General features: G+C 47.3%; 11 protein-coding genes across 11 annotated transcripts; 4 read left to right on the forward strand and 7 right to left on the reverse strand.

Annotated features, from left to right (window-relative positions):
* Positions 1-1,809: 1,809 nt before the first annotated feature.
* On the forward strand, positions 1,810-2,061 carry LACBIDRAFT_302188 (uncharacterized protein; the record flags this gene model as incomplete). Its single annotated transcript, XM_001883227.1, has 3 exons — positions 1,810-1,865; positions 1,919-1,984; positions 2,034-2,061. The coding sequence occupies 3 exons, from the start codon at positions 1,810-1,812 to the stop codon at positions 2,059-2,061; spliced, it is 150 nt and encodes a 49-aa protein (XP_001883262.1).
* A 2,964-nt stretch (positions 2,062-5,025) lies between these two features.
* LACBIDRAFT_302190 (small GTP-binding protein domain) lies at positions 5,026-6,345 on the reverse strand (the record flags this gene model as incomplete). Its single annotated transcript, XM_001883323.1, has 8 exons — positions 6,133-6,345; positions 6,052-6,084; positions 5,832-6,004; positions 5,698-5,780; positions 5,450-5,644; positions 5,261-5,399; positions 5,116-5,203; positions 5,026-5,058 (listed from the first exon to the last, which is right to left on the reverse strand). Exons 1-8 carry the CDS (start codon positions 6,325-6,327, stop codon positions 5,026-5,028), a joined length of 939 nt encoding a protein of 312 aa, XP_001883358.1. The 5' UTR covers positions 6,328-6,345.
* Positions 6,346-7,371: 1,026 nt separating this feature from the next.
* On the reverse strand, positions 7,372-7,656 carry LACBIDRAFT_302191 (uncharacterized protein; the record flags this gene model as incomplete). The annotated part of the gene is made up of 2 exons (XM_001883324.1): positions 7,372-7,430; positions 7,485-7,656. 2 exons carry the CDS (start codon positions 7,654-7,656, stop codon positions 7,372-7,374), a joined length of 231 nt encoding a protein of 76 aa, XP_001883359.1.
* Positions 7,657-8,041: 385 nt separating this feature from the next.
* LACBIDRAFT_302192 (uncharacterized protein) lies at positions 8,042-8,329 on the reverse strand (the record flags this gene model as incomplete). Its single annotated transcript, XM_001883325.1, has 2 exons — positions 8,042-8,109; positions 8,170-8,329. The coding sequence occupies 2 exons, from the start codon at positions 8,327-8,329 to the stop codon at positions 8,042-8,044; spliced, it is 228 nt and encodes a 75-aa protein (XP_001883360.1).
* A 1,756-nt stretch (positions 8,330-10,085) lies between these two features.
* LACBIDRAFT_302193 (uncharacterized protein) lies at positions 10,086-10,870 on the forward strand (the record flags this gene model as incomplete). Its single annotated transcript, XM_001883228.1, has 2 exons — positions 10,086-10,332; positions 10,383-10,870. 2 exons carry the CDS (start codon positions 10,086-10,088, stop codon positions 10,868-10,870), a joined length of 735 nt encoding a protein of 244 aa, XP_001883263.1.
* Positions 10,871-11,456: 586 nt separating this feature from the next.
* LACBIDRAFT_329171 (uncharacterized protein) lies at positions 11,457-12,584 on the forward strand (the record flags this gene model as incomplete). The annotated part of the gene is made up of 1 exon (XM_001883229.1): positions 11,457-12,584. One exon carries the CDS (start codon positions 11,457-11,459, stop codon positions 12,582-12,584), a length of 1,128 nt encoding a protein of 375 aa, XP_001883264.1.
* A 428-nt stretch (positions 12,585-13,012) lies between these two features.
* LACBIDRAFT_302195 (uncharacterized protein) lies at positions 13,013-15,293 on the reverse strand (the record flags this gene model as incomplete). Its single annotated transcript, XM_001883326.1, has 12 exons — positions 13,013-13,407; positions 13,464-13,608; positions 13,659-13,663; positions 13,720-14,001; positions 14,057-14,209; positions 14,265-14,303; positions 14,356-14,506; positions 14,581-14,678; positions 14,730-14,982; positions 15,029-15,061; positions 15,112-15,155; positions 15,212-15,293. The coding sequence occupies 12 exons, from the start codon at positions 15,291-15,293 to the stop codon at positions 13,013-13,015; spliced, it is 1,680 nt and encodes a 559-aa protein (XP_001883361.1).
* A 1,312-nt stretch (positions 15,294-16,605) lies between these two features.
* Positions 16,606-18,956, reverse strand: LACBIDRAFT_302196 (uncharacterized protein; the record flags this gene model as incomplete). Its single annotated transcript, XM_001883327.1, has 10 exons — positions 16,606-17,249; positions 17,308-17,452; positions 17,511-17,515; positions 17,577-17,858; positions 17,920-18,072; positions 18,133-18,171; positions 18,232-18,402; positions 18,459-18,560; positions 18,612-18,864; positions 18,930-18,956. 10 exons carry the CDS (start codon positions 18,954-18,956, stop codon positions 16,606-16,608), a joined length of 1,821 nt encoding a protein of 606 aa, XP_001883362.1.
* Positions 18,957-21,105: 2,149 nt separating this feature from the next.
* On the reverse strand, positions 21,106-23,229 carry LACBIDRAFT_329174 (uncharacterized protein; the record flags this gene model as incomplete). Its single annotated transcript, XM_001883328.1, has 7 exons — positions 21,106-21,175; positions 21,269-21,549; positions 21,858-22,072; positions 22,120-22,722; positions 22,778-22,875; positions 22,931-23,013; positions 23,068-23,229. The coding sequence occupies 7 exons, from the start codon at positions 23,227-23,229 to the stop codon at positions 21,106-21,108; spliced, it is 1,512 nt and encodes a 503-aa protein (XP_001883363.1).
* Positions 23,230-23,317: 88 nt separating this feature from the next.
* On the forward strand, positions 23,318-25,147 carry LACBIDRAFT_329175 (uncharacterized protein; the record flags this gene model as incomplete). Its single annotated transcript, XM_001883230.1, has 7 exons — positions 23,318-23,626; positions 23,709-24,282; positions 24,331-24,345; positions 24,397-24,447; positions 24,487-24,626; positions 24,730-25,068; positions 25,115-25,147. The coding sequence occupies 7 exons, from the start codon at positions 23,318-23,320 to the stop codon at positions 25,145-25,147; spliced, it is 1,461 nt and encodes a 486-aa protein (XP_001883265.1).
* Positions 25,148-25,795: 648 nt separating this feature from the next.
* On the reverse strand, positions 25,796-26,771 carry LACBIDRAFT_302199 (uncharacterized protein; the record flags this gene model as incomplete). Its single annotated transcript, XM_001883329.1, has 2 exons — positions 25,796-26,160; positions 26,225-26,771. 2 exons carry the CDS (start codon positions 26,769-26,771, stop codon positions 25,796-25,798), a joined length of 912 nt encoding a protein of 303 aa, XP_001883364.1.
* Positions 26,772-27,315: the final 544 nt, after the last annotated feature.

Here is a 27,315-nt window from a genome sequence, read left to right on the forward strand (position 1 = left end):
GCTAAAAAGATGGTGATTGAAGTTCCATGTATTAAATTATGTGATATGTCCAGGGAGGGTTTAAGCTTCTGGTGATCCGTCCATCGTTTATGAAGCCAACTTGAGAATGCCTCACCTAGGAGGCAGGAAGCAGTTGAGTGTAAGAAGAGTACTATACTATGTATGAAATTGGCTGCAAAGTGATGTGTTATTGTGAGTTCAGAGTCTGCAATAGAACATGGTAAGTGGTACTTTCATACAAGTGGAATAACCCAATTAATTATCAAATTCTATCAAGTATATTTTGATCTCTACATATACACATTTCTGTACACATGCCCATGATTACTACAGTTCCCATACTGTATCATATATAGGATGCACTGGCTGAGAATATAACTTCTCAGTTATTCTGCCTTTTGGCTTAGGTGGTTCTTTGTGCATCCTAGGGACTGCTTACAATTTCACTATATTAAGACCAAAAAATATTAAGGTGGGGATGAAAAAACAAGATATCTAGTATCAATGTCCATAAAACTTTCAAATGTACACAAAATTGAGACAAAAGAAGAAAAAGAAAGAAATAGGTACCCCTCAATACATTGCCTGACCAGATAACAGTACACAGGAGGCAGGGAGGGGAATGGTGAAGAAAGGTTGGCAATATGGCAGCATGGCAAGTGACATGCCTGCTACGTAGTTAGCGGGTCTTATCCTACGGGCCAGCAAAGCTCTTGCATGGGTAAGTTTAGCCATGTTTGGCCCCTTCTGAGTGACTTGGTTTGGGTTTGAGCCTTCCTCTTTCTCGTGTTCCTCCACCATGTCCTTTTGTTTCAAGCTCAATGGCTCTCCCGTTTCTGCTGAGCTTTCCTGTGGTCCACAATCCTATGTGTCCGTTGCTTGCTCGAACTGTTTGGGCTTGTCTTTCTCTGGGGAGTGTGCCGATCTTGCAGTCTCCGTGAAGATTGGCAATAGCTGGCCTACATGTGTTATGTCTCTGCTTGTCTCAGGCGAACATCAAGAGTTTGACTTGGTGTTGGGTGGAGACTAGTGTTTAAAGGTTCAGTCCATAGGACCGCAAAAAGCCGGTGGACTGAACTGAACCGGACCATGGTCCGGTCTTTTTTTCGGTTGCAGTTGCCCCAATTTGGGGTTGGTCCAGTTGCCGGTTGCCTCATTTCGAAAATCTTTTAAAACCGTTCAAAGACCGGTTTTAATCGGTTGCAACTGGTTAAACGGTCACGTGCGTTACATAGCCTTGTAACCACATTTATTGCCTTTTATTGGGTTTTTGTTTCATCAAAAACAGTTAAGAATTGAGAAAGATATAACCAAATCCATATTTTACCCAAGTCTCTACGAGATGTAATTCGGTTTCAGTCATAGCTATGTCAAATCTTCATTAAATCTCTTGAAAATTGGTAGAATGATGGGTATTTATATGCTTTACTATTTTATATAATCCGTTTATTTTTCAGAGTAATAATGGTTGAGATACAAATGGTTTATATTGGTATAATAAATTATACGCAAAAAAACCGGTCTGGATCGGTCTGAACCGGTATCATGGACCACAAAAGACCGGTCCTAGGTGGTTCGGTTCGGTTCCTTCAATATCTGGGTTGGTCCTGGACCGGTTGCGGTCCAGGGTTGCGCGTTTTCGGGGCAAAAAACCGGACTGAACTGAACCTTTAAACACTAGTGGAGACTGGAAGGGCCTGATGAAGGAGCTTGGCTCAGCTACGGGTGTTATCTTTCCCATGGCATTGGTACATTTATCTTGGGACTTGAACGGTTGTTGACACATATTTCAGCAATGTTCCATCGTTCATGGTCCTATCCCCGCCTTCAAAGTCAGAGAACAGACATCTCAGAGGTCCGCATCTGTAAGCATTGTCTCATGGTACAATGCCCTTTCTGTTATTGATAAGTGTTTTAGCCTCCAGCTGGGCGCGGGTCCTCTGGTGGCGGCGACGGTGGGGGTCATGAACGTGTGGAGCCAGCTGTAAGTTGACACGCCTTGACTTAAGCATTATAATCACAAGGACATCTAGGGGCCATTGCCAACCATTGATCTACTAAATTGCTCTCTGCACATTGACCATTTAAACACGGAACATGTTCAATTTAAATCTTTAATCTGTGACCTGAGCTCTTCATTTTTCATGTTGGGTGGCAGCAGCTCTGCTGTTGTGGAGGCACTTAGACTTCATGGTGTTTTGTATGAGGGTCTCAGTGGCGATGCCCGTCGAGCTGCTCTTGTTCATCATCTTTTTTATGGTCATTGCCATTGTTGTGCAACGACCGATTGTCGGTCTGTCACACAGATGTCAACAAGTATGGTGTCTCTTGCCACCTCTCTATCTGAAGAAGTGTTAGCATTGTTTCGACGTTCCAAGCTCCCTTCTGGGATATTCCAGGATTTATGTCTGTTGTTGGGCTTTTGAAAGGAACAGGCTCATTCAGAGTCAAACATGCTTGCATTTTATGAACATTGTCTAGATATGTTGCGCGATCCCTGTATGTTTTACCAGCTGTCCAACTTTTTTTCCAATTATGATTGCATGGATCGTCCTACTTTGTTGAGTTTGTGTGGGGTTCATGGGTTACCTTCGGATGGAACGATGACCATTCCAACATGGATGACAACAATCATTGATACACATTCAAGACTCTCAACCACGGCAGCAAACCGACTATGATTTATCAATATTGTACTACTTGTATATCTCCAAATTTGTACACAATAGTATTATTGACATTCGTCTCTACCATTATTGGGATTGGTCGCCACACTTTACATAATTGCCATAGCGGGCTTTGTGCCTGAAGGTGTGCTGCAGTGGTTATATCACATCATTGACACACCATTTGAACTGAAGTTTGATTATGTTTGGATATATTTGAACCACCCCCAGCTAAGTGCCTACAGCATGGTTTGAATTTGTCCAAACCTCACCAGTCATCAGAAATGGCAGAGTTCAAATCATGAACAATCCAAGATACCTTCCCCTTGTTTAATGAATTCCAGATGGGAAATGGTTCTGCTTGGGCTGCAAAGACAATTTTAGGGCACCTGTGGAAGCTTAAAACAGAAAAAGTTGATGGCCTTTACCATCCTTGACTTTGTTTTGTTTAAATGACACAATCTGTTTTTTGAGAATAACAGGCAAAAGTGCATCATAATGGTGGTGGTAAGTAGAGATATGTATTACATTTATGAAATTCTGGAAAGATGCTTTGAAATTGTTATAGAGCTAAATCAAACAAATGAGAAGAGAATGACATTGAAAGACTTGGATGATTGGAAACTCACAAAGACAATTTTCCAGAGCAATCCTTACAAGTGCATGTTTTTGATCCTTGGTTTTAAGATGAGAGGCTTCCTCAATGGCAGTTTTAATTTTTTTCAAGTCAGCAAACAAGTTGAACTTTTGAATGGCTAATTTGAAGGAGGCAGAAGATGCTGAAGGCTTCTCTTTCCACAGAAAATATGAGTGCTCTGTGATGATAACTGTGGCTGAGTAGTAAAATAGTAGTTATGATAGAGTGATCAGAAATGAGAGTACACATACCAATACATATAAAGGCAATGTCCTCAAAGGTTTGAGTATTGCCAATCTAGGTGGAATTATGTTGTGGTCAGAATGCTGAATGGCATTTACATAGTGAAGATTTACAAAAGGCCAGTCTGTATAATTGAGGACATCCTCCAGCTACAAATAGGAATTGGTTCAGTTAATTGCTATCTTTAAAGGGGAAAATTGGAAGAAAAAAATACTTACAGACTATTCAAAGAAGTGGAGTGAAATAAATATTTTGTTAAAAATACTATAACTGAACTTACAATCTCATCATTCTTAGCAAAATGAAAGGTGAAGAAGGCTGAGACTTACACGCTATTTTAAACACAGGCCATGCTCTTGTCAGCAATAAGTAAGAAGGGCCAACCAATGCTGACTTACAGGCTGTTCAAAACCCAAGCATGCTCTTGTCAGCAACAATGAGGAAGGGCCAGCCAGATGCTGACTTACAAACTGTTCAAAACCAAGTGCATGCTCTTGTCAGCAAAAAGCAGGAAAGGCCAGCCAGATCCTGACTTACATACTGTTCAAAACCCAGAGCCTGCTCTTGTCAGCAACAAGCAGGGAGGGCCAGCCAGATCCTGACTTACAGCCTGTTCAAACCCCAGGGCATGCTCTTGTCAGCAACAAGCAGGAAGGGCCAGCCAGATCCTGACTTACAAACTGTTCAAAACCCAGAGCATGTTCTTGTCAGCAACAAGCAGGAAGGGCCAGCCAGAGGCTGACTTACAGCCTGTTCAAAACCCAGAGCATGCTCTTGTCAGCAACAAGCAGGAAGGGCCAGCCAGATGCTGACTTACAAACTGTTCAAAACCCAGAGCATGCCCTTATCATTAACAAGCAGGAAGGGCCAGCCAGACACTGACTTACATCCTGTTCAAAACCCAGAGCATGCTCTTATCAGCAACAAGCAGGAAGGGCCAGACAAATGCTGACTTACATCCTGTTCAAAACCCAGAGCTTTCTTGTCAGCAACAAATAGGAGGGGCCAGACAGATGCTGACTTACATTCTGTTCAACACCCAGAGCTCTCTTGTCAGCAACAAGCAGGAAAGGCCAGCCAGATGCTGACTTACAAACTGTTCAAAACCCAGAGCATGCCCTTGTCAGCAACAAGCAGGAAAGGTCAGCTGGATGCTAACTCACAGGCTGTTCAAAACCCAGAGCAAGCTCTTATCAGCAACAAGCAGGAAGGGCTAGCTAGATGGTGACTTACAGTCTGTTCAAAACCAAGAGTATGCTCTTGTCAGCAAAAAGTAGAGAAAGCCAGCCAAGTGCTGACTTACAGTCTGTTCAAAACCCAGAGCATGCTTTTGTTAGCAACATGCAGGAAGGGCCAGCTGGATACTGACTTACAAACTGTTGACAAACCAGAGCATGCTCTTGTCAGCATCAGAGAATGAGCCCAAGCAAAATATTAACTTACATTCTGTTTATAGCCAAAGCACATTCTTGTTAGCATCTAGTTCAGACCAGCTGGACATTGGCTTACATTCTGTTTAAAATATATCATTTCATTGTACAGCTGGATAGTCAAGTAAGTTTCACATACCATATGTGGAAAATAATACAATATATTCTCAACCATCTCCCTCCACTCTCTCTTTCTTTTGAATAATTTCCAATCTGGAAATATAACTCTATTATTCTGGGTAATCAGCAATTTAGCTTCATATAATTAAACATGGAGCAACTACCTTATAATTGCATATTCAATTGATAGAGACAGATTATTTTTCTGCACTGTAAGAAACAGCTGCAAGATTGTATCATCTGAGAGAGTACCTGCTGTCTTCCTCAGCAGTTCACTGCAGTCACTTGTGGGATTTTGCATGTCTGTAAAATGCAGTTAATTTGTAGACTACAAATAAATCAATTTGTTACACCTCGAAAATACACATGTCCCTTGGGGGGATACTTTTTCTTGTAGAGTTGCTGACCAAACTTCTTTTGAAACCTGGTAACTGATTCCTCTGGGGCTTTCATTGCAGCATCTTCAACATTCATTCCAGCATTAACCAGGTGTTCCATTGTTTGGGCATCAAGCATATCTGCTTTTGTAAACAAGACAATAACAGGAACTGTGCACAAAAAGAAAAGATTACATTCAAGAGATCATCAATAGTTTACACACCTCTACCAGTCCCACACTCAGCAAAGAAATTTAACTCTGCCCTTGTAATTGGTCTGGCTTCATCATTGATTGGGATGCAGTACCTGTACAAGATGTATTCAGACACACTTTAATGTTACCACTCAGTCACTTACCAAATCACATGCAGATGATTCCTGAGGTTTTTGTTGGTTGAACATTTTTGCACAAAGTCCTTGACTTTATCCAGCTCAGATGTTCTGCCTGCTTCAAAGCCACATGAGTCATGAAAGACAAATGCCGTATTACTCTCAAATATCATTTCATTCTCAATGTCATGCTCCCCTCTCTGCCACACCTTCAGTAAAAAGTAACAGGACTGTAGATCCACTTTACTTGTGCAGTTGGATTGAGCTCAGACAAGTCAATCTATCCACATCAATAATGATGGATGATGATGTCTAGAACATGGAATACCTCATGGCCCTCCCGATTGAAAATTTTCGGCTTTTCTGTTGTATTGCAAACACGCTGGAGGATGGTTGTCTTCCCCGCATTGGCGCGGCCAATGATAAGGATGCGAAAACGCCCGGTGAGCCTTCGAACAGTGTATGCTTTCCGTTGTCTTTCTATATCCTCTGCCCCTTGGAATTCGATATTGGAAAGAGACATTTGTCGCCGGGATGCCTGAGATGGTGTGAACAGTGAAGCATCAAGATAAGCACAGTATTGTTTGGTTATGCTGGGTCGGCCACAGGAGTGACGTCATTGAATGCTCTCAGCTTTTCGTTCTGACTCCTCAAATGGAATATAAGTATACACATGTCGTTGGGAACTTTTCAAGCCTCAATCTGATCACGACGATTGTGAAAGCGTGCAGCCAGATCTACTTCCAACTCCATTTAGACCATCAACCAAACGGCAAGGGAGAGGGTGAGTACAAACTCCAGGTTAACTTTCCCTGAAGTTTTGTTACAGTCAAGGTGAATCTTCGAGTCGCCATTCGAGCTCCAGTGCCATGGCACATCTTTAGCTGATAATTGTACCAAGTAGGATTTAAGCTAGTACGGCTCATGTTACAGCCACTTCTTCAACCTTCTAGGTTTTCGCCTGCTGTAGTTCGAGTCCTCTACTCAGTCAATGAAGGAAAATGGCACCGTGAAAAGAAGGCCACTACTGAGGTGTCCTAAGTGGCGAACTCACGCCACATTTTGCTAATGAAGTCCCCATCTCAGCCAAGAATCGCCACAACCATCCTTTCGCTGTTCTCCCTAATCTTCCCTTCTCATACCCCCTACTCATTTTTCCGTGAATCGCAATCTCCGTGTACGTTTTCACTCGTAAGCTAAAGACGTACCTTTGATTTTGAGTATGCTCCCCGCCATCACTTCATATGGCGATAAGGCTACCTCAAAGCCTGTAAGCAATGTGATTCTGCATCGAATGACCCAACTCACGTTACCAAAGTATGTTTGCCCTTTTCTTCATTGCCGTCACGGCTAGCAAGTCGTTCTATCGTCAACAGCAAGCCAGCCGCACAGAAATATCAGAATTACACCGCACAACCCCAAGAAGTGAATGTATACCTGCCTTTCCTCCCTAGTTCCCCTTAAATGGGGTGGCTACCACTTGGGCCAGCAAGTCCTCAACGAAACTTTGTTAGTGTACAGTTAACGACTTGTAAAATGAACTTGGAGCGAAAAAGGTCAAATGTAGTTATACATGTCCTCCTGTAAGCCAAAGTCGCAGTGATTGTGCCAGTAGAAGTGGCCAATCTGTACAGGAGTGTCAGGGTTTAGGGAAGTGCGACACAGGCATAGACAACGTACCACTTGACTCTTCAATCCAATTAGAGAAGGTTTTGTGGTTCCAGTTTGCCGCTGGTGTAATGGTCATGTAGGTATCCAGACGTCCTTCCAACCAGTCTCGGACAAGGGCTTGTAGCTGGTGGAGCATTTGCATCGAAATCGACATTCCATTTTGTCGTTTCACAAGCACCATTGCCCTAATAGAAAACACAAGATAAGTGAACATTGTTCGTACATCACACTCGACTCACCAAACTGCACAGACCCGCTTCTTCGGACCCGCGCTAAGCAGCACTGCACGTCTACATAGTTCTGGACATTGAATTTGAAGCTGGCGGTGAGAAACCCTCGAGTAAAATTGGGTCGATCAGTCCGTCTTGAACAGTGAGGAGTGCTTTTCTGGCAGCCTGGGGGGGAACCGATTGATAAATCAGATATGAAGAGATCCCGTGGATGAGCACTTACCATCTCAGCATGTTGAACTGTCCGAACCATTGGGTGTCGTCATCGTCATCGTAATCTTGGGTCTGTTCTGGTAAGCACACGGACAACTGAGAACAGATATAACACACCTCGACTTAAAACGTCGATCTCCTGCTCGTAAATGAAGGGTCTATGACGGTGATGAGTTGCAGGAGTTCGCCTCCTATTATTTGACATGTCATTTTGGTGAAATACTGCAAAAAGGGCGTAGGCCCTTACATACCACCTGAGGCGACCATGGACATCGAGCCGTACATCCCTTCTGGGGTGAAAATGCGTCGCGACTGATGATCAGGAAGTATATGAGTCGTTGAGGTGGGGGGACGATTCTCTCTATAACTAGAATGATCATATTCGTACGACTCTATAACTAGAATGATCATCTTCGTACGAAGAACTCACCGGCAAAGCGTACAGAGTGGAGATACGTCATGTCCGGAATGATTAGGGCGTCAGGGAGTTGTTCAACACGATGGTGAAAGCGGGTCCTAGATCGACCAATGAGTCAGCTTCATCCGAGGTGTGAGGAGCGGAAACTCACTTTGGACGGCGCAACATCGAAATCTCCACGAGTTTGAGGCTCTGAGCACTCTTGGTTCCTAAGATAAATTCAGGACACGTTTCAGACGATGGAATTGTTGAGCTGTTGCTACGGCCAACGCCAATAGTCAGATAAATGGAACGTCGGTCGTGATCACGAGAACTCACTAAAAGAAAGTTCCAATAAGGCCCTCATAAGGCCCAGTGATGTAAGAATGAACAACGGCCCATGACTTATCGAGGAGAGGCAGGAAAGCTAGTAGTAGGTGTGATGAGCAATTTCGAGTTGGCAGACTCAAATCAATGGACTTACCTACAATTTGCTCCAGAACTCCCAAAGTCCTAAAGCCATCGCCGTAGAGCCGCAGTGTTGGCAGCACTTCATCTGCACGTCCCAGTCTTAAGTTGTGGAATTCTGAATGATGCCTACATGCGCAGACTCGTTGTCGGCTCTCGTCAGCCTTCTAAGTTCCAGGCTCAGCCAGCATTGCCTATACATCCTTCCCCTCCTCGCTCCTCCCCTCGCGTTGGGTGCTCCAGTCACCGTTACTCAAGCTCCAGTGACGTCGCCTTTGATGAAGTAGTTGAGCTTTCCCAACGGCTACGAGCTCCTTGCCCACAATCGCGCTCATGCACAAGCGTTGGAGAAGCGTGGTTTTCGAAGAAGTGGTGGATCTGCCAGCCGTTAGCTTGCCGGTCAGAGCTTGTGCTGCCGTAGTAGGCATTACAACATCTTCACCACTGGCGCCCCCTTCATCTGCACCCTAGTCGCCGGAATTTGGACGAGGCTCGGAGCATCCCTTTGCTTTCCCCTCTCCTTCCCGCCCTTCCTCTCCAAAACACTAACTTCCCTCTTCGGCGTAACATTTCCACTCCCACTCTCACTTGTTGGACTAGTCTTCTTATCCTCGCTCACGGATCGCGAACGCAAGTGTGGATTAACGTCAACCAAAACATGCTGCCCCACCCCAACCCCAACAGCCTCCTCTTCCCTCTAAACCGTCGTCGCATTAGTCGAACCAGACACCCAATTGACGTTAGGACGGAGCTGGTGGACAATTGGATGTCGACAGGGAAGACAATGGAGATTCTGTATGCACCACCTTTGACAGGTAAAAGTCGTTCACCAACCCCTTTTTGACCAACAGGACCTTGGGCGCAAAGCCAACGACGTTGCCAGATTGGCTTTCTTTTGCGAGCACAAACGGACTCCATTGCGTAAGGATGATATTACCAAGAAAGGTTCTCTTTCTTTTTGCTTTAAAGGTCCTAGCAATAGCTGATGAACCATCTACCCGATAGTTCTTGGTGCAAACGCTTCTCGCGCATTCAACGGTGTCTTCCTTGCTGCCCAGGAAAAACTCCGAAAGGTATTCGGCATGGAGCTTGTTTGGAGCTTGTCGAGATCCCCTCACGCGCCGGGCTGGATCAAGATAACAATACCAATGGTAACGAGGAAGAGCTTGCTGAGGCCCGTCGAGCCACGGGTGTCAAAAATAAATGTAATCACTCCAACTCTTTCTCTGTCTGATGCTCATATGCTCACCCTTTCTTCCTCTTAGCGGTAGCACTCGGCTCGAAAACTTACATGCTTCACTCATGCCTGCATCCCCTCGTCATCGAGCAAGCAGCACTACAGATGAACAAATTCTCGAGCAGGAACTTGTGGACACGTCCTTCGACGACTCGGAGGACGAGGACGATAACGGAGCTGACGACGACGAGCGGCGTCCACGTCCATATGGAAGCCTCATCTCATGGAGCACAACGGATCAGCTGGGCCCATTAGGCATTCTCTACGTGATCCTCGCTCTGATCCTCGTTAGTGGAAGAGTTATGACCGATGGTATATCATTTTCTTTCACACCTACTAAAGTTGACAATTCACCAAAACAGTCGACCTCCGTACCCAACTGAAACGCCTCCGCCTCCCCTCAACAGCAGGCCGCTCTCCGGTCCACTTCACCACCTCCTCAACGCATCGTTCCATGTCCCTAGACGCATACCTGACCCACCTCCAACAAAAAGGTTTCCTCGACCGTCAACAGGTTGGTGACAATGCAGCCAAGAAGGGTCCAGGGAAACGTATATGGGCTACTCAAGCAGAGGACGCGGAAGAAGGTCGCACGTGGGAATGGCGCTGGGGACCGAGAGCTGCGTGTGAGGTGGGTGAAGAAGGCATCGCAAAGTTCGTGGCAGAGTTTATGATTGGGAACGCAGATGTGGACGAGGACGAGGACGCAGAGGAGGGCAATGCCGCTGGGGGAGCCAGGAGGAGGGGGGCTGGTGGGGCGGCTGCGGCGAATGGAAGGGAGGACAAGCTGAAGCGGATGTTGGCTGGGGTGGAGAAGGCGGCTGGCGGGAAATTGGCTGAGTGCCGTTAATTGTTCCCTTTTTGATATATAGGTTCACCCCCATTGAGCAAAATCTTCTGTCACCGAACTGCATTCTTGCTATCAAACCATGCATGCAGATGCCTGATGCTTGTCCAAATGTAAGACTATTCCAGGCTGTTGCGAAACGATACTTAGAGCAGCTCGGCTCCTGAGTCCTGTTCAAGCCCAGCCATTTCTTTGTTTGTTGATCAGCAGCTTGCCAAAATATGAGCACGTGCCTGGTTCGATCTTATTCACATGACACATACCCTCGCCTCTCCCTTCCCTCGAATAATAATGGCGCGGGCTTCTCATCAAAGACACATGCCAGAACTTGTCAAGGAAATCCTTGTTACCAAATGGCTCGATCCGGTTTATTTGGCTTCGGTGTACACCACAAACAAACACCGGGAACTGAGCTGCTCTATCGTTTCGCAATTACCTGTCACGGAAGGGCACGTTCCCAGCTGAAGGTTGCGAAGATTCGATGAACGGTGATGGCCGTGACATGGAAAAGCTTTTGCACAGGTTGGACACCTTGCTTTAGTCTCAGCTATCGAGAAACCTCGACTCGAATTTTTTCCTCATCCTCATCATGGGTTCAAACGAAAGATTATTGATTGGATACACATACGATCGAAAGGCCGATTGGATGGCATCAGGATTTGACGCAGAGGATTGCGTAGACTTCTATAATGACGAAACCATCGATGCGATCGCAGAGGCGCTAACAGCGCTGGGCTATCGCGTCGACCGTGTTGGCAATGCTCGCGCCCTAATCAGTCGTCTGGCCTCATACGACAGGGAAGACAGTTTTCACTGCCCATGGGATATCGTCTTCAACATCTGCGCAGGTCGCAGTGGTATCGCTGGTCGGGAAGGGCACGTTCCATCCATTTTAGAGTGTTACAACATTCCATTCGTCCTGAGCGACTCATCCACATTCTCACTGTGTCTAGACAAGGCTAAAACCAAAATGGTGTTGGAATTTTCGGGAATTGCGACTGCTCCATTTGCAGTGGTTCACCCTGGACAAACCGCCGAGGATGCCATACAAAAATCCCCACATCGACCTCTGTTGTACCGACAGCTTCCCTTGTTTGTCAAACCATGTACAGAGTCGACCGGCAAAGGAATCTGGAAGATGTCTAAAATCACCAATTGGAGCCAATTGAACCAAGTTGTTCAATCACTGCAGTACAAATTTCCTGGTCATGATATGTTGATCGAGAAGTTCTTGAACGGCCGCGAGTTCACGGTGGGCATCGTTGGGACAGGCGAGAATGCGCGTGTTATTTTCGCCATGGAAATCAAGTATCGTTTACACGAAACCAAGGCCGACCATGACGCGGCGCAGCCAATCGCATCTGAAGATGATGCTGATTTCTATTCATTTGCAATCAAAAGTTGCGTCCACTGGAATGAAATCGTCGATCTATGCAATGGCTCTGATCAATTGGCCACGCGTGCTGGAGAGCTGGCCTTACGAGCATACCGGTGCATGGGGTGTCGTGATGTAGGCAGGATCGATGTGCGCTGCGACGTCCTTGATCCCGACCTGGCGCAGCCACATATCATGGAGTTGAATCCACTCCCGGGTATCCAGCCTGGCTATTCAGATCTGGTGAAGGGGGCCGAGTTTGTTGGCATATCCTATGAGGCACTTGTTGGACAGATTATGGATAGTGCATTGAATCGATTGAATTTAGTACGTAACATGTAATTCCAGAGTTTGCAATTTGTTTCGATCCACTTTAAAAGTCTTCTGTGATAATTGTAGTCGATTCACTCCGTTTGTGCCATGCAAGAGCAACAAGAATGGGAAGAAGGGTGCTCCCTTTGCGATAGCGCGTTTTATTATTATTGGTTGATAAAAATAAGCATAGATTCTCTTCAGATTCTCAATGCCTTTTCTTCTTGATATGTTTTGCGGCCCGCCCGCCTAATGGTAACAATCTCCGAAATTCATACATAGCGTAGGAGTACTACTACTACTAGTTTACAATGGGTAAACACCCATCCGTAATATTACACAAGGTCCCAAAGATAATACATAGTACTGCAAAACAAGCAAGGACAGGAAAGCGAGGAGGGTGCATAAAGTATGGCATTTAAACGTCCACGTTCATGTATAAAGGTACCCAGCAAATGCTATTGACCATGGCCAGCAAGGGGGCGCACTTGAAATGCAGGAACTGGGGTTCCTGGTGGACCAGCAATATTACTAGTTTCCGTATCTTGATTGTCAGTAGGAGTTGTAGCAAGGCGGACATTTTCGAGCTCTGTTTGGTTCTTCCCTTCCTGGAAGTCGACGTCGACCTCGGGTGTGGCAGTTGACGGAGCAGTCGCAGTCTTCGGCCCGCTCTCCTTAGGCGATTGGAGCTCGAAGTCAACGGTGACATGGAAGGACATTTGATCCTCGTTTGCTTCGTTCTGGGCCGTATTTTTGTAGAACCAATCCGAGGTAGTCATAGACGAGAGCGTCCTGGAGAGGGAGAGCGTACGGATGTTACACCAAGCTGAGAACAAGGGAATAGAGAGGCCGTCTGTGGCAGTTAGTGGTCGCAGCATATACAGGTGAGAATGATGAGATAGGACGCACGAACGACAATGGAATTCAACACCACAAACGACACGATTGGGTGCAAGGCCGTTGTAAGCATGTCTTCTTGGGTTATAGGAGGGTTTTGCGGCGTAGTTAGTTTTTGAATTGCTAGCGTGGAGGTGTAGACGGCTCCTACTCCCATCTGCAGACACAACTGAGATGTGGCTGAAGAAATACAACTCGGTGACTTACGGGCCCTATCAACAAAGAAAATCATCAAAGAATTCCAACGTAGATAGCCCTTACAACATACCGAAATGTCCAGAGAAGAGGGCCTGCCTCCAGGAAGTAATTTCCGGGATCCATTTATAAAGCATCAACATTGGTGGAATGCGTCTCAACAGCAGCACCCCCATAGTCAGTAGCAACAATCGGCCTGGAGTGATATCCAAGGCTGGAATGGTGAATGATTCAAAGGGAAGCCAGGCGCCAATATATATGAAGCCAACACAGTTGAGGACAAAGTCTATCACTGAAGAAAATAGTTGGCCTTCAGTGTACACGGTGAATTCGCCGTCCCATGAAATAGCACATCCTGTCAAAATTAACCATGTCAGGCCTAACTAGATGCACGGAGGTTGGAAGGCGACCTGCAGCGAATACGGCCAAGAGATCGTCGCTCCCCAAAGTACTGACAATTCCAGAAACGAAAATGGCTAATGAGAGGTATTGCGTGACATAGGACTGTCGGTCGATGAGTCCGTGCCGATGGGAGAACTCCATCAGGGAAGAAAACGCCAGTCCTGGCTTAATAGCGTCACCACCTGGTTGGGTTGCAAACTCACAGGCTATACTTACCGAGCAAAACACCGACAAAAACTCCAAGAACCACTTGATCTGTAATTATAATTTGTACCCTGTTGTAACGTCAGATGGCTAGGAGACATACATAAGCATCCGACGAGAACCCAGTGTCCAATAGCTTCACGCTTGGTAGCATCGACAGTCAGGTAGATAGCGATTGTCAAGAAGGGGTACGCTAGGCCATCATTGGCTGCCGATTCGGCCGAAAGCAAATGTCGTAATCGCATGGGAACGTTCTTAATCGCAAAATTTCCACCTGAAGATATGAGATTAGTCGGAGATAACTGCACGTTCAACCGCTCGGACCGACGATGGCTGCACTTATGATAGGATCGGTGGGAGTCAGGCAAGCTGCAATGGCAAGACAAGAAACAAAGTTGAATTGCGGAAACAGCAAATGGATGAGTCCTAAGGTTTCTTCGGTCAGTGTTTTTCAACAGAAAATAAAACTATGCATACCAGCGACAATGAACCAACCAATCGCCATCGTTGGGATGATCATCACGAGCAAACTCTTCGCATGTTTTGCCATATATGTTTTTGGGAGTTCAACTCCAATGGCAAATAAGCCTATCGCAAGAATCACGCGCATCGCCTCGAGCGTGATTGCATTGCTGTGAGAACCCCAGGAACGGGGATTGAACACACCAGCAAAGTGAGGCCCCATTAAAATGCCAAAAGCAGTCCCGAGAACAACTTCATTGATATAGAGCTGTAGTGTGGTAAGGAGCCGAAAGATATCATACACATGAGCACACCTTGTCCCGAGCGAGTAGGGAAAACATTGAAAACTAAGAAATACTTTCAATCATTTTATGATAAACAACAAATAGTGACTCACAGCAACGACAAAACCGCCCAGACACATGTAGGCGACACCTACGTCTGTAACCTTGAACACAGGTAAGTAAGTGAATGCGAGGCGAATATTATACACCCACTTGTAAAAGATGGATCATCAGCAATGAGTTCTAGGCAGCGGGCGTTTCTAACGCTGGGCAAGACAGAGGAAGGGTCGCGCATTTTGTAGACTCTCGTATCCTACGAAGCGCTCTGCTCCATCACGTAGTTCCCACCTACGCTAAACGCTAAACGGTGTGCTTTCAATGGTCATCATTTAGAGTTCGGGTTCCGCTCTATCTTGAGAAAGGGAGAGGTTTCAGGTTAGCTTCTCATGTTTGAAGGGTTGAGCCGAATGTTACCCCGCAGTTTTGGTGGGTTTGAGTTCCAGGTAGTGAGGAAGGACAGAAAGCGTAGACATGAAGGGAACATCAAAAGGCTAGGTTTGCAAGCAAACAATTTGAGCTGATTGGCGAGAGAAGCGCAATCAGAGAGAGCAAGATAGAAGTCTTGAACAAGGTTTTTTGCTGGCATACAGGCGACAGTGGTCGACCGTCGAGCACAATTTGTCCTGACACCCGAAGCCAAAGGGATACGATCAACACAAGCACGTCTTCAACTCCTGCCTGCAGGTCGAGCAATATGAACAGGAGGAACCTTGACTGGCAGTTGAGGATCGAAACGATCAATGTTCTACTTTTCTGCGAATCGAAAATGAGAAAAAAAAAGTCTTCATCAAATAGACATGGAGACGTACCCGTACGTAGTTCAATGAACTACCACCAAAGCCCATCGCGATGCGAGTCAAGTGCCATCACAACTTGAACTGGAGTCGAAGTTTGACACTCCAAACAAAATATGGAAAGCAGAAAGCACCTTTTAACCTCCGTTCCCGAACCGTCGATCGTCCATGAAGTCGCAACATGCCAGGCTGGCCGATTGTAACTTGTTGAATGGCATGAGGCAACAATTCAACCTTGTTGAGCGGCGTTTAGTAGTTTGCAATTGCATGAGCGACAACGTCTGGTGATCCCTCCATCGTGTACGAAAGGCAACTTGGGAATGCCTCACCCAGGAACCAGGAGCCAGTAGAGTGTAAGAGTATTACGTTCTACGCAAGCGAAATTGGGTGCGAAGTGACGTGTTATTGAGAGTCTGCGACAGAACTTGAACATGGTAAGTGGTAGTCTCCCGTAGTCAGCCCTATAAATATCACGGAGGTCGACAGTGATATATAGGTGGGTGGGTTGTACCGTGTACGGATGGAAGTTGAACGTTGAACACCAATTATTATCAAACTCTATCAAGTATATTGCTCTAGGTATACACGTCTCACTACATCAAAACCAAAACAAGGGAAAAAAACAAGACATGTATCGACGTTTATAAAACAGAAAGAAAAAAAAGTAGGTACCCCTCTACTATCAATAGAAAACCCACAAACGAGTTTTCCAACAGTAGGACCTAGAAATTCCCCGAAGGGACCCAGCCAATGTTATTGAGCTGAAGGGAACCTGACAACTTTGAGAACCGGGTCGGCCACCACGTTCTGCTGCATTTCTCCCAGTGTGGATGGTGTAGTCATTGCAGACGGGACTTGTGCAGTCGGACTGGTAGACGTCACCATGGAAGGGAGGGGTTCAGCCGTCTTGGAGAGACCTTGTGCGGCCGTCGTAGTAGGCATTACAGCATCTTCGCCCACCAGCACACCCTTCATCTGCACCCTAGCCTCCGGAATCTGAACGAGGCTCGGAACAGGCGCAGACGTCGAAGCGGCAGGGACCACTTCATCCCCTTGCTTCCCCCTCTCCTTCTCCATCTCCAAAAAGCTAACTTCCCTCTTCGGCGTAACATTTCCACTCGTCTTCTTATCCTCGCTCACCGAACGCGAATGCAAGTGTGCGTGCGGGTTAACATCAACGACAACATGCTCCCCCACCCGAACCCCGACAGCCGTCATCTGATCATCCGCCTCCTCATCTCTCTGAATTGTCGTCGCATTAGCCGAACCAGGCACCCAATTGACGTTCAAGAGCCAATCGGGTACGGGAACCCTCGCTCCGTAGGTCAGTGTACGAGAGAGGGAGACGTTTCGCGAAAAGTTCCGGCCTGCGCTGAAGAATGGAATGGATAGGCCGTCTATAGAAAATAATGAAGGTTCAGCAAATTGCGTTGAGGAGGAGCAGAAGGGACGTACGGATGATGATGGAGCTCAAGACGACGAACGATACGATGGGATGTAAAGCCGTAGCGAGTTTGTCAGCTTGTGTTTCCGGTGGGTTTTGTGGTGTTGCTAGTTTGTGAATGGCTAGTGTTGAGATGTACACAGCTCCGACTCCCATCTATAGTCAAAATGAGAAAAATGAAGTCCAAAACTTTCACAAACGAAGCAAAACTCACGGGCCCTATCAGAGAGAAACAAAACTTCAACTTCAAAATCCCCAAGAAAAAGTTGGAAATCATTACCAAAATGTCCCGAAAACAACGCCTCCCGCCAACTCGTAATCTCCGGTATCCACCTATAAAGCACCAACATTGCCGGAATCCTCCTCAAAAACAATACCCCCACCGTCAGCAAGAGCAATCTCCACGTGGTAATCCCCAAAATCGGGATATTGAACGCTTCAAAGGGGAGCCAAGCGCCAATGTATATGAAGCATGCACAGTTGAGGACGAGGTCGATGACGGAGGCGAAGAGCTCGCCTTCGGTGTGGACGTTAAAGTCGCCGTCCCATGATATCGCGCTTCCTGTTGACAAGGACTATGGTTACTAGGATGTGTAGATGAGTTTTCTGAGAAAAAGGCCAACCTGCGGCAAAGGCGGCTAGGAGCTCGTCGCTACCTAGGGTACTGACGATTCCGGTGATAAAGATGGCTAGGGAGAGGTATTGCGCAACGTAAGATTCTCTATCTATGAACCCGTGCCGATGCGAGAATTTCATGAGGTGGGAGAATCCCAGGCCTGTGTAACGATCCGATGCCATTGGTTCGAAGACATCAGAAGGAGAGGAAGGAAACTAACCGAGTAAAGCGCCGATGAATACTCCCAAGAAAACCTGGTCTTTAGAGAGGAAGTAACATTTATTCCCTGAACTGGAAGAAAAAACGGAAAAAGACAAACATAACCACCCAACGAGGAACCAGTGTCCAATCGCCTCACGACTAGTAGCGTCCACAGTAAGGTAAATCGCAATGGTCAAAAAGGGGTACGCCAACCCGTCGTTGGCTGCTGATTCTGCAGAGAGAAGTTGGCGCAAGTTGATGGGGACGTGTTTTCTCGCAAAGTTTCCGCCTAGCCATAGAGTTGAGCTAGAATGAAGGGGAAGAGAGAAATCGAGAAGAACGAACCGACGATGGCAGCACAAATGATAGGATCAGTTGGCGTCAAGCAAGCAGCGATAGCAAGGCAAGATATAAAGTCAAACTTGGGAAACAGGGCACGCAAAAGCCCTATGATCATTAGTATCTAAGTGAAATAAAAAAACCAAGGGGGATACACACCAGCAACGATAACCCACCCAATCGCCATCGTCGGAATAACCATCGCCAACAAACTCTTTGCATGTTTCGCCATGTACGACTTGGGTAGTTCCACACCGATAGCGAATAAGCCCGTTGCGAGGACCACGCGCATGACTTCGAGGGTGATGGCATTGCTGTGGGCACCCCATGACCGCGGGTCGAATATACCTGCAAAGTGGGGGCCCATGAAGATGCCAAAAGCGGTCCCTAGGACGACTTCGTTGACGTATAGCTGGAGGTTTATCATATATCCATGAGAAAGATGAAGGGGGTTGAAGAAATGAAGGATGAACATACTTTTTCTCGTGCCAGGAGCGAGAACATCGAGAACTAGATATCGGTATCAGCACTCGCACGATAAGGAGAGAAAGAGGGTACTAACAGCGACTACGAACCCGCCCAGACATATATATGCAATACCTGCATCGGTAACCTTGAATACGGGCAAGTGGGTGAATGTAGGATGCAAGGCAATTATCCACGAACTTCTATCAACTCGATCATATTGGAAATTCAGCTCGGTGTGTCTGTTCGGAAGCAATACAAAAATCACTCTTTTATAGGGCTGGATTCTTACGTCAGCATCTGACCTCATTTTAGGTGTTTGACCATCTCAGGAGTCAGCATGAGCCATCTCACATCCTTCCTGCAAATTTCGCCAGGATTACGCCTGAGATTTACTGGCAGAATTCAATAACGGAGCGTGCAATTCGCCTGAGCACTCGATATTTTACTCCACTTGCCGAGGATATCTGCTCTGCTGCGACGGTCTTCCTGACTTTTTCTGTCCAACGAGTTCAAAAACCTGTCAGTCAAACATAGCATTTTTTGTGTTTTCTACGGTCTACTAAATATTTTTTAAGCTCTCCGAGACCTCCCCCCCCCTTCTACCTATGGTTACGGCTTCAATTCCCGGTATGGTTTTTTGATTTCAATCGGTTCAGTCTTGGTTCAGTCAAGGCAAGAATTGGGTTTGCACATGCCCCTTACTCTCGGATCACTTCATACCAGTATGTCGGTGTAATCTAGCACTAAATGAGACAATTGTGAGTGGGCGAAGAGTGAAGAGTTTCGAATCCTCATAGGTAAGTTCAAACTACACTCCCCGAACGATAAATACCACCCTCCGACCAATTCACTTGCAATACCCATAGTTATCATGGCCGCAGCACTTCTTATACCTGTCCGCATCCTCATCACCCGATATATCACACCAGTTCTTTCCCGTCAACCCAAAGTAAGAGGATCCATCTTGAAGACCAGTGCCCGTGACGCCCTCACAGCAGGCATTTGATACGGTCTGCTGCCAGAGGTCCGCTCCCAAAAAGCCGGCACCCTTCCTATAGCACCCACACCAGCGTGCAGAAGATTCGTTGATCAAGGCAGAGAGAGCGATGAGGGTTGCGATGCCAAAGGCCTTCATGTTGTTAGCTACAAAAGTAGGAATTCATTAGCGGGGGTGGTGTTGCGTGAGGGAGGTTGAATGCTCACCAGTTGGATTGTTCAAGGGCTACACTGGGCTGGACTTCGACAATGCGCATCCTGCTTTTTATACATCTACAACCTGCTGGATGAGGCTAGCAGGTGGAAATTTTCCAACGAACCTTTTGACATTGGAATGACTGAAGCGAGAAATAATCAGACAGGGTAAATAGAAGAGAAGTATCTATCGTACGTGGTGTTCCTCTCAAACTTCTTCTAGGCCGAACTCATGGGGAATCGAAGATGCTGTCTTTCTTGTGATTTTGACAGAACAAACGATCACAATGAATGTGGTGGTGAACTTCAAGTTTGGATTGAAAGCCATGCAGTGCAAAGCAGAGCGAACTTGGGAGCCACCTCGACTCCAAAATATTGGCTCACAGCCGACGCTCGATATCTGAACAGCCCCCGCCGAATGACACTCGACTTGGTACGGCTCAGCGAACTTGGCGTTGCTTGCTCGATTCCGCTCTAAAAGTCATGCCAGTGGTAAACGTGGACTAACGCTTTCAAAGGAAAGAACACCCAGAAATTGCAGACGGCCGTTTGGCGGATAGCATTTTGTGTGTTCTCAATAATAGAAGCGAGTCGAATGCTTGAAGGGGGGACAGACGATATGGTAGCAGACTTTTTTGGATAAAGCTCAACAGAATCGTCGGAGGCGAGATTGTCACCAAGATTCTATAGTCAGCAGGACAGATCAGCCTCAGCCTTTGGTTGAGGACATGCTGCGTCTACACACTGATTGAACACAATACATTGTGCTTCTGCGCAATACATTCCCGAGTAACGATGATTCTGACAGACTATTATGGAGGGTTTATTAGTGAAAAAACGGAGAAAACACAAGAAGGATGCGGCACATTGTGGTTTGAAGTACATGGCTGATACAGGAAGGTTGGGAGCTGATCAGACGTCTGTCAGCGATGGTGATGATCTGTGTGAATACAGCGAGGGTACTGGATGTAGCGCTGGATGAGAGTCTTCAATACTATTCAATATTTATTTCTGTCCACCTTGCTTTGCCTGCAATGGCCAACTTGCCGCCAACATATGGAAAACTTCCATGTACTTCAAGTCCTTCAATACAAAATAAAGGATATATACGTTCCTTGAAGCACGCAAGCTCCATACTCACTCACTCACTCACTCACTGCACCTTCTCCACCCCCACCCTCATAACCAAACTCGCCCCCTCACTCTTCCCCTTCCCATCCATCATCCTCACAACCACCCACTCGCCCCGCACAACCCTATCCAACCTCGCACAAAACACACCCATCAACTCGTCCTTCCCCTTCTCGTCCTCATACACCCCCAACCGCAAGAACGCAAGCTCATCGGATGCGTATTCCCACTCGAAGCGCCTTGAATCGGGTGGTAAAACGAAATCGGCGCCTTGGGAGGGGACTTTGCCGGGTGTCGTGTTGATGGACTGAGAGCGCCATTGTAATTGTGAGGAATTGGAGGAGTGGAGGAGGGTTGCGAGGATGTATGCTGAGAATGACTTGCTGTTCGGTGTTGGTACTACGCCCAACAAAAACGGTTCAGCGCAGCTCTTACATAAACAAGAGGGAGAAGGAAAAACGTACAAGAACTAACACCCACAAGCTCAACAACCACCTTCTCCCTCCCTTGTCCTTGTCCCTCCCCTACTCCACCCCCTCCCCTCCTCATCCCCCGCGGCTTCTCAACCCACCCCATAGTCCCCACAAACATCGCCTCATTAACCTGCATACCCACATCATACCTCTGCCAATTCAACGACGCAACCTGCGTTCCACTCCTCCAATATACTTCAGGAGCGAAATTGCTCGATTGGATACGCGTGCCGCGGGGATAGACTCTTCTGAGGTGTTGGGATGCGTGTGTGATTAAGGGGGGGAGGGAGGTGGCGGAGAGGGAGGAGAGGGAGGTTTCGGAGATGTTTATCAGGATGTGAGGTGGTGATGGGAGTGCTGGGGGGATGCGTTAGGAAGAGGAAGAAAGAGGGAGAGAGGCGTACGTTGGTCAAGCCATCCTTTGCGCGGTTTCATGCTGCGCGCGTAGTAGCCTAGCTCGGCGAGCTCGTCGGATATCTTTACCTTTGGTTGCTTGGTCTTTGGCTTTCTCTTCCATGGCCAAAGTCCGGTGCCTTTGTCTTCTCCTGGCTGTTGGTTTCGTTCATCGGGACGCTCGTTCCCATCCTGATTTGCCAGACCCTCTTCTTCCCCATCCTCTTCATACGCCCACTCATCCTCCTCCTCCTCATCTTCCAACAGCTCCTCTCCCCCCGGCTGCGACTCCACACTCCGCTTTGTCACCGGCAGGTAATACTCCACCATAACCACAATCCGTCCCCTAAGCAGCGCCGGTGTAACCATCCCATCCTGCACACCCTCAATCCTACCCACCACCAATTTGTCGCCCCACGTCTCCTTCATAATGCGCACCAACTCCCCCTGGCCTTGCAAGTCCACGTGACACTCCAAGCTGACGAAGAGGGGCCAGTCGGTGGGGTTTATGGAGGTGTTGATGGCGAGGCAGACGGAGGAGAAGGGGACGCCGTGGCTTAGTGTGTAGCCGTGGGTTACGAGGAGGCCTTTGGAGGATGGCCAGACGTCGATTTCTGATTTGGAATATGATTGTTACTGGAGGGGTAGTAGGGGAAAGGCAAGACGAACCGACGCAACGGGCGTTGCGGGATAAGACGTGGGTATAGGCTTCGGCTGAGGATCGGCCTAGGAGTTGGCGAGAGAGGAGGTAGGTGTTGTGGGATGAGCTGAAGGGGATTCGTTTGGTTTGAATGGGGGGAGATGAGGTGAAGGAACACTTACGAGATGAAATAGTCTGTTATTGGAAGGGTATCGTCTACTTGTATTGCTTTAATGACTGGTCTTGCTAGGAGGTCATTGACAGTCTGTAATACGCATTGATGTTCGAGGATAATAAAACGACATATATATGGACTTACGATATCTTGATCTTCAGCCCACTGCACGATCTCAGGACTAAGACGAAGATCAGTCCAAGCGGAAGTGTCGAGGTTGCGGTCCGTGTGAGTCTCATAATAGTCCGTGAGCTGTTCTTGGATTTGGGTATCGAGATCGTAGGTATTATTATCCGCTTCCGTCATTGGGTATGTAAGGTGGGTATAAGAAGAGATGTGTCTATTTTTAACAACTACAAACTGAGCATGGTCAACCTCGAACTCCCAATCTGCCATGACGCTTATGCAGCCTTCTCCAAACGTGACATTTGACGTCGTCGAGCGACGCATCCAGACGCTTACATCTATTCTCCAGAACATGAATAGACGACATCTCCCTACTACCTTGAGCGAGCGGAGTCAGATCCCAGCTTTTCTGCGTCACTTGGCTACTCTCCTTGCCTGTGATGACGCAGACGCTATCGCTCTTACTGGTAGCTTGACCAATGAAGAGTTACGGATCTTGGTCGTGTCCCAAAATCCTAGCAACTTGAACATTTCCGGATTTGGAGTGAAAGAGATTTCAAAGTCAACCAGGACAGTGGTGAATGGGCACGTCTGTTGACCATCTCCGACTCTGTGTAATCCTAATCGTCTAAAGGAACAAGAACGCGAAGCTCCCGCAGCACATAGCCGACGTCTGGGCCGCCATTGACTCATATGATCCAAACAGCGTTAAGGGCCAATACCATTCCTTCTGCCTCTTCATCGTCAGGCGCTGTTTCCGGAAGTTGTCCAAACGCGTATTCCAAGACAAGGAATGTTGGAATGTAAGCGTGAGCCAGAAGATTTTCGAGTGGATTCCTCTCAGTAAAGAACTCGATGACGTTCGGTGGATAGAACGCCCGCAGTGGGCACTTCATGCCCTCCCCCCCGATGGACTTGACGGGATGAGGGAGAGAACGATACAGACGCAAGGGCGAGATGTCATTCAATGGGAGTTCTCAACTGCCACCCTGCGAAGCTGGGCCTGGCTTCTCGCGACCATGCTCCGGCAGCTGGAATTAGCAACAAGCGCAACGAGGTCAGCGCGAAAGAACAAGGAGACTGATAAAGAGACTCGAGGGCTAAGAAATATTCATGCTTGGTGTTTCTGTCTGGATGCGTACGTGCATTGGAGGGAGGGTGTTGTCAAGACTCTTTTAACCAAGACCTCACTGGCACATGCGTTCAGCCTCCGTGACGTATCGAATATGGGCGGTACGTAAATTTATCGTCTTTCCCTCCCCCATCTCATCAAAAATGCAGGTGATGAAGAACCTGGTGAGTTTGGGTATCATCCACTCTTTGAAAGTAAACTGAACCGCTTTTGAGATGAACTTGCCGACATGCGGACAGAGCCCGACGAAAGTGACGGGCAACAAGGTGAGTTTTGGTTACATTTATTCTCTGCAAAAAAAACAGAAAGGGCCACTTTTGAGATCAACTTGCCGACGAAAATCATGGGCAACAAGGTGAGTTTGGTTACCATTATTCTCTGCCAAATTACACTGAAAAGGGCTGCTTTTGAGATGAACTTGCTAACGAAAGTGATGGGCAACAAGGTGCGTTTGGTTACATTTATTCTCTGAAATGAGCTGAAAAAGGCGCTTTTGAGATGAGCTTGCCGATATGCAAAGAGAGCCCTACGAAAGTGATGGGCAACAGGTCCTTCGTCACCTAAAGGCCATCGTCGCATGGCACGTCGCCGCAACGAGTCTTCTGGATGAAAGATATCGACGCGTCGCCCCAACTATGCGTGTCGGCCTAGTAGAGATTTCCCCGAGCCGGGATTCCGATCTGATGACCGATGAGGAGGTCATTGACGAATTCTTCCGTAGACGACCCGCTTCATCGTCTGAAACCCGCATCTCTATTGAGAATATCATTAGGGAAAACCACACAAAGAAGACGTTCACTGGTACCACTCATGCAGAAGCGACGCTTATGGGGCTTTTTACATATTTCTCTCCTGGTTTACCTTCCGTCAACCATGGGGATCAGAAAGTTGACGACGCCACTCTTCGTCTTCTCAAAGAATTCATTGAGCCAGTATGTTCTCCTTTCTCCCCGTGCACACATTTGATAAAATCCTTGGATACAGGCCATATTCGAAAAATCCATCGCTGTCAGTAATAAAAAATGCTGTTGGTGCTGTAATAAGCTCAATATCCATCTTGATATCCGTATCAAGTTGCCCGGTACACATGGGGTTTTATTCTCTTGGACTCCTCCTCGACTCGGCGTTGATCTCACTATTCTCCAAAAAACTTGAGAACGATCTATGGGACGAATTGAGCGCAGCTGTAACGGATCAATTTTACCGTGGTCATTCTCGTCAAAGCCCTGGTTCCAGCACGGTCTATGACATAGATCCCACACTTGTGGAAGATATCCTCGAGTTCTTCTAGTCTCCAGCTCCCAGATCTCCATCCCTCCCAGCTTAAGCTAGCGCTCAAGTCGAATTTGATTCCCTGACCCACCTTGTTTGAAACGCACATATTGTGTACATGTCACAAATACATATGTAGGATTTTGTGATTATATATCCAGTAGCGGCGCAAGCGCCAGTCCCCGACTCTCAACATGGAAGGTAATAGACCACAGATAATAAATCTACTATATTTTAGTTGCCTGTGAGAGGCAATGATTTGGGTATCGAAAATCGTAGGTGGGTATTTGCGAGAGGTATAAAGAAGAAACAACGATATGACGTGTCAACGCGCGCGTAAACTTACAAACTAAACATGGGCAACCTCTTCCCCACAAAATACGACCAATACAACGGCGCAACATCCCCACTCGGCAACCCCGAAATATTCCCCGTCATCATGCCCAACGCCCAATCGCTATAAAACACCGCCAATATCCCAAACGCCGCCAAGCCCCAAATTAAACCGCCTACAGCGATCTTGTATATGATTCCCGGGGAAGAAAGGTGGAAGAGGGTGTAGATGGACCCGAGGAGGTAGGTGATTATGCCGATGCCGACGATGGTGTAGAAGCTTGCTGTTAGTTTGGCTATGCCTTGGTGCCCGTGCCCGAATTTGTGGATTAGGGACATGAGCCCGATTATGCCTGCCAGCATTCCTGGGATGTCTGTAGGGGAGGGGAATGGGGTGAGTGGTGGGAAGTAGAGAAGAGGAAGGGGAAGGGGACGAACAGAGGAGTATCCACCATGAAGCTGATTTGAAGGGGAGAGCGTGGATGGGTTGTTGCCGCTCTTCTGAGTGTAGATTTTGAATGGGTGTAACACCCACCACTGTCTCCTTTTCGTCCTTTCCATCAGAGAACGATATCGGTCTCCCCACCTCCACATTGCCAACAACACTCTCACCCCCCAGCCGCCTCCTCATCAAAATCGCGACATGAACAGCCGTAACCCCATTCAACACCGACACATCCAGCTTCCACACAGCAATAACCAACAACTGCCACGTATTCCTACACCGCAAGATCGTCACTATCGACAGGGCGATGGTCACTCCCAGCCCAAGGATCCCCAACGCCAAGTCGAGCTGGGAGTAGTGGATGCGGGAGAAGGGCCAGAGGGGCTTGCGCCCGAACCAGAGACAGAGGATGGTGTAGTATGTGAGGATGTGGGAGGTGAAGCCGAGGGCGCCGTAGGGGAGGGAGTAGCAGTGGATTTCGGTGGTGAGGCCTAGGGAGGATTGGGCGAGAGAGGTTAGTTGGGTGTCGGGTGGGGTCATGGTAAGGTTTTTCCACTAGATTGTGGGAGGGGTATAGAGCGACAGACGCTCATAGCTATTTGCATTATCACCCAGTGTGACTTGCACCAATGTAGGGTTTCAACGTGTTTATTTAGGAGGTAGGAGCCAAATAGCCAGCGTTTGAAGTCAACGACGGTATAAAAGATTGCATGCCGAGCTCGTGGTAGACGCTTGCACCAATGAGTGTTGTAAAAGTCCTCTTTTGCCACGGTTGTAAAAGTGATTGTGGTGTGAATCTAACAAGCGTTCTGGACCGAGTCATGTTACGTCGTTTTGTATCTCGAGTTGTAGCCAGAGGTTCTCTTCGTCGCCAGATGTGCTCAAAGAGGTGCAAAGGGGGACAAGGCCGGCAAAAGTCAGAGGCGCAATTTGACGTCACGGCGAAAGGGCGTCAAAGTATAGGTTGTTGTTTTCCATGAGAAGAGCGGAGATTGAAATGAGTAGAGTCAGATCGGTTCCGGCCGTAGTAGATAAAGAGCAGCTTTGTGTTCCTGGTCTCTCTCTACACCATTACTTTGTTCCC

This window comes from Laccaria bicolor, genomic scaffold, assembly GCF_000143565.1.
Source record: "Laccaria bicolor S238N-H82 LACBIscaffold_20 genomic scaffold, whole genome shotgun sequence".
Lineage (NCBI taxonomy): Eukaryota > Fungi > Basidiomycota > Agaricomycetes > Agaricales > Hydnangiaceae > Laccaria > Laccaria bicolor.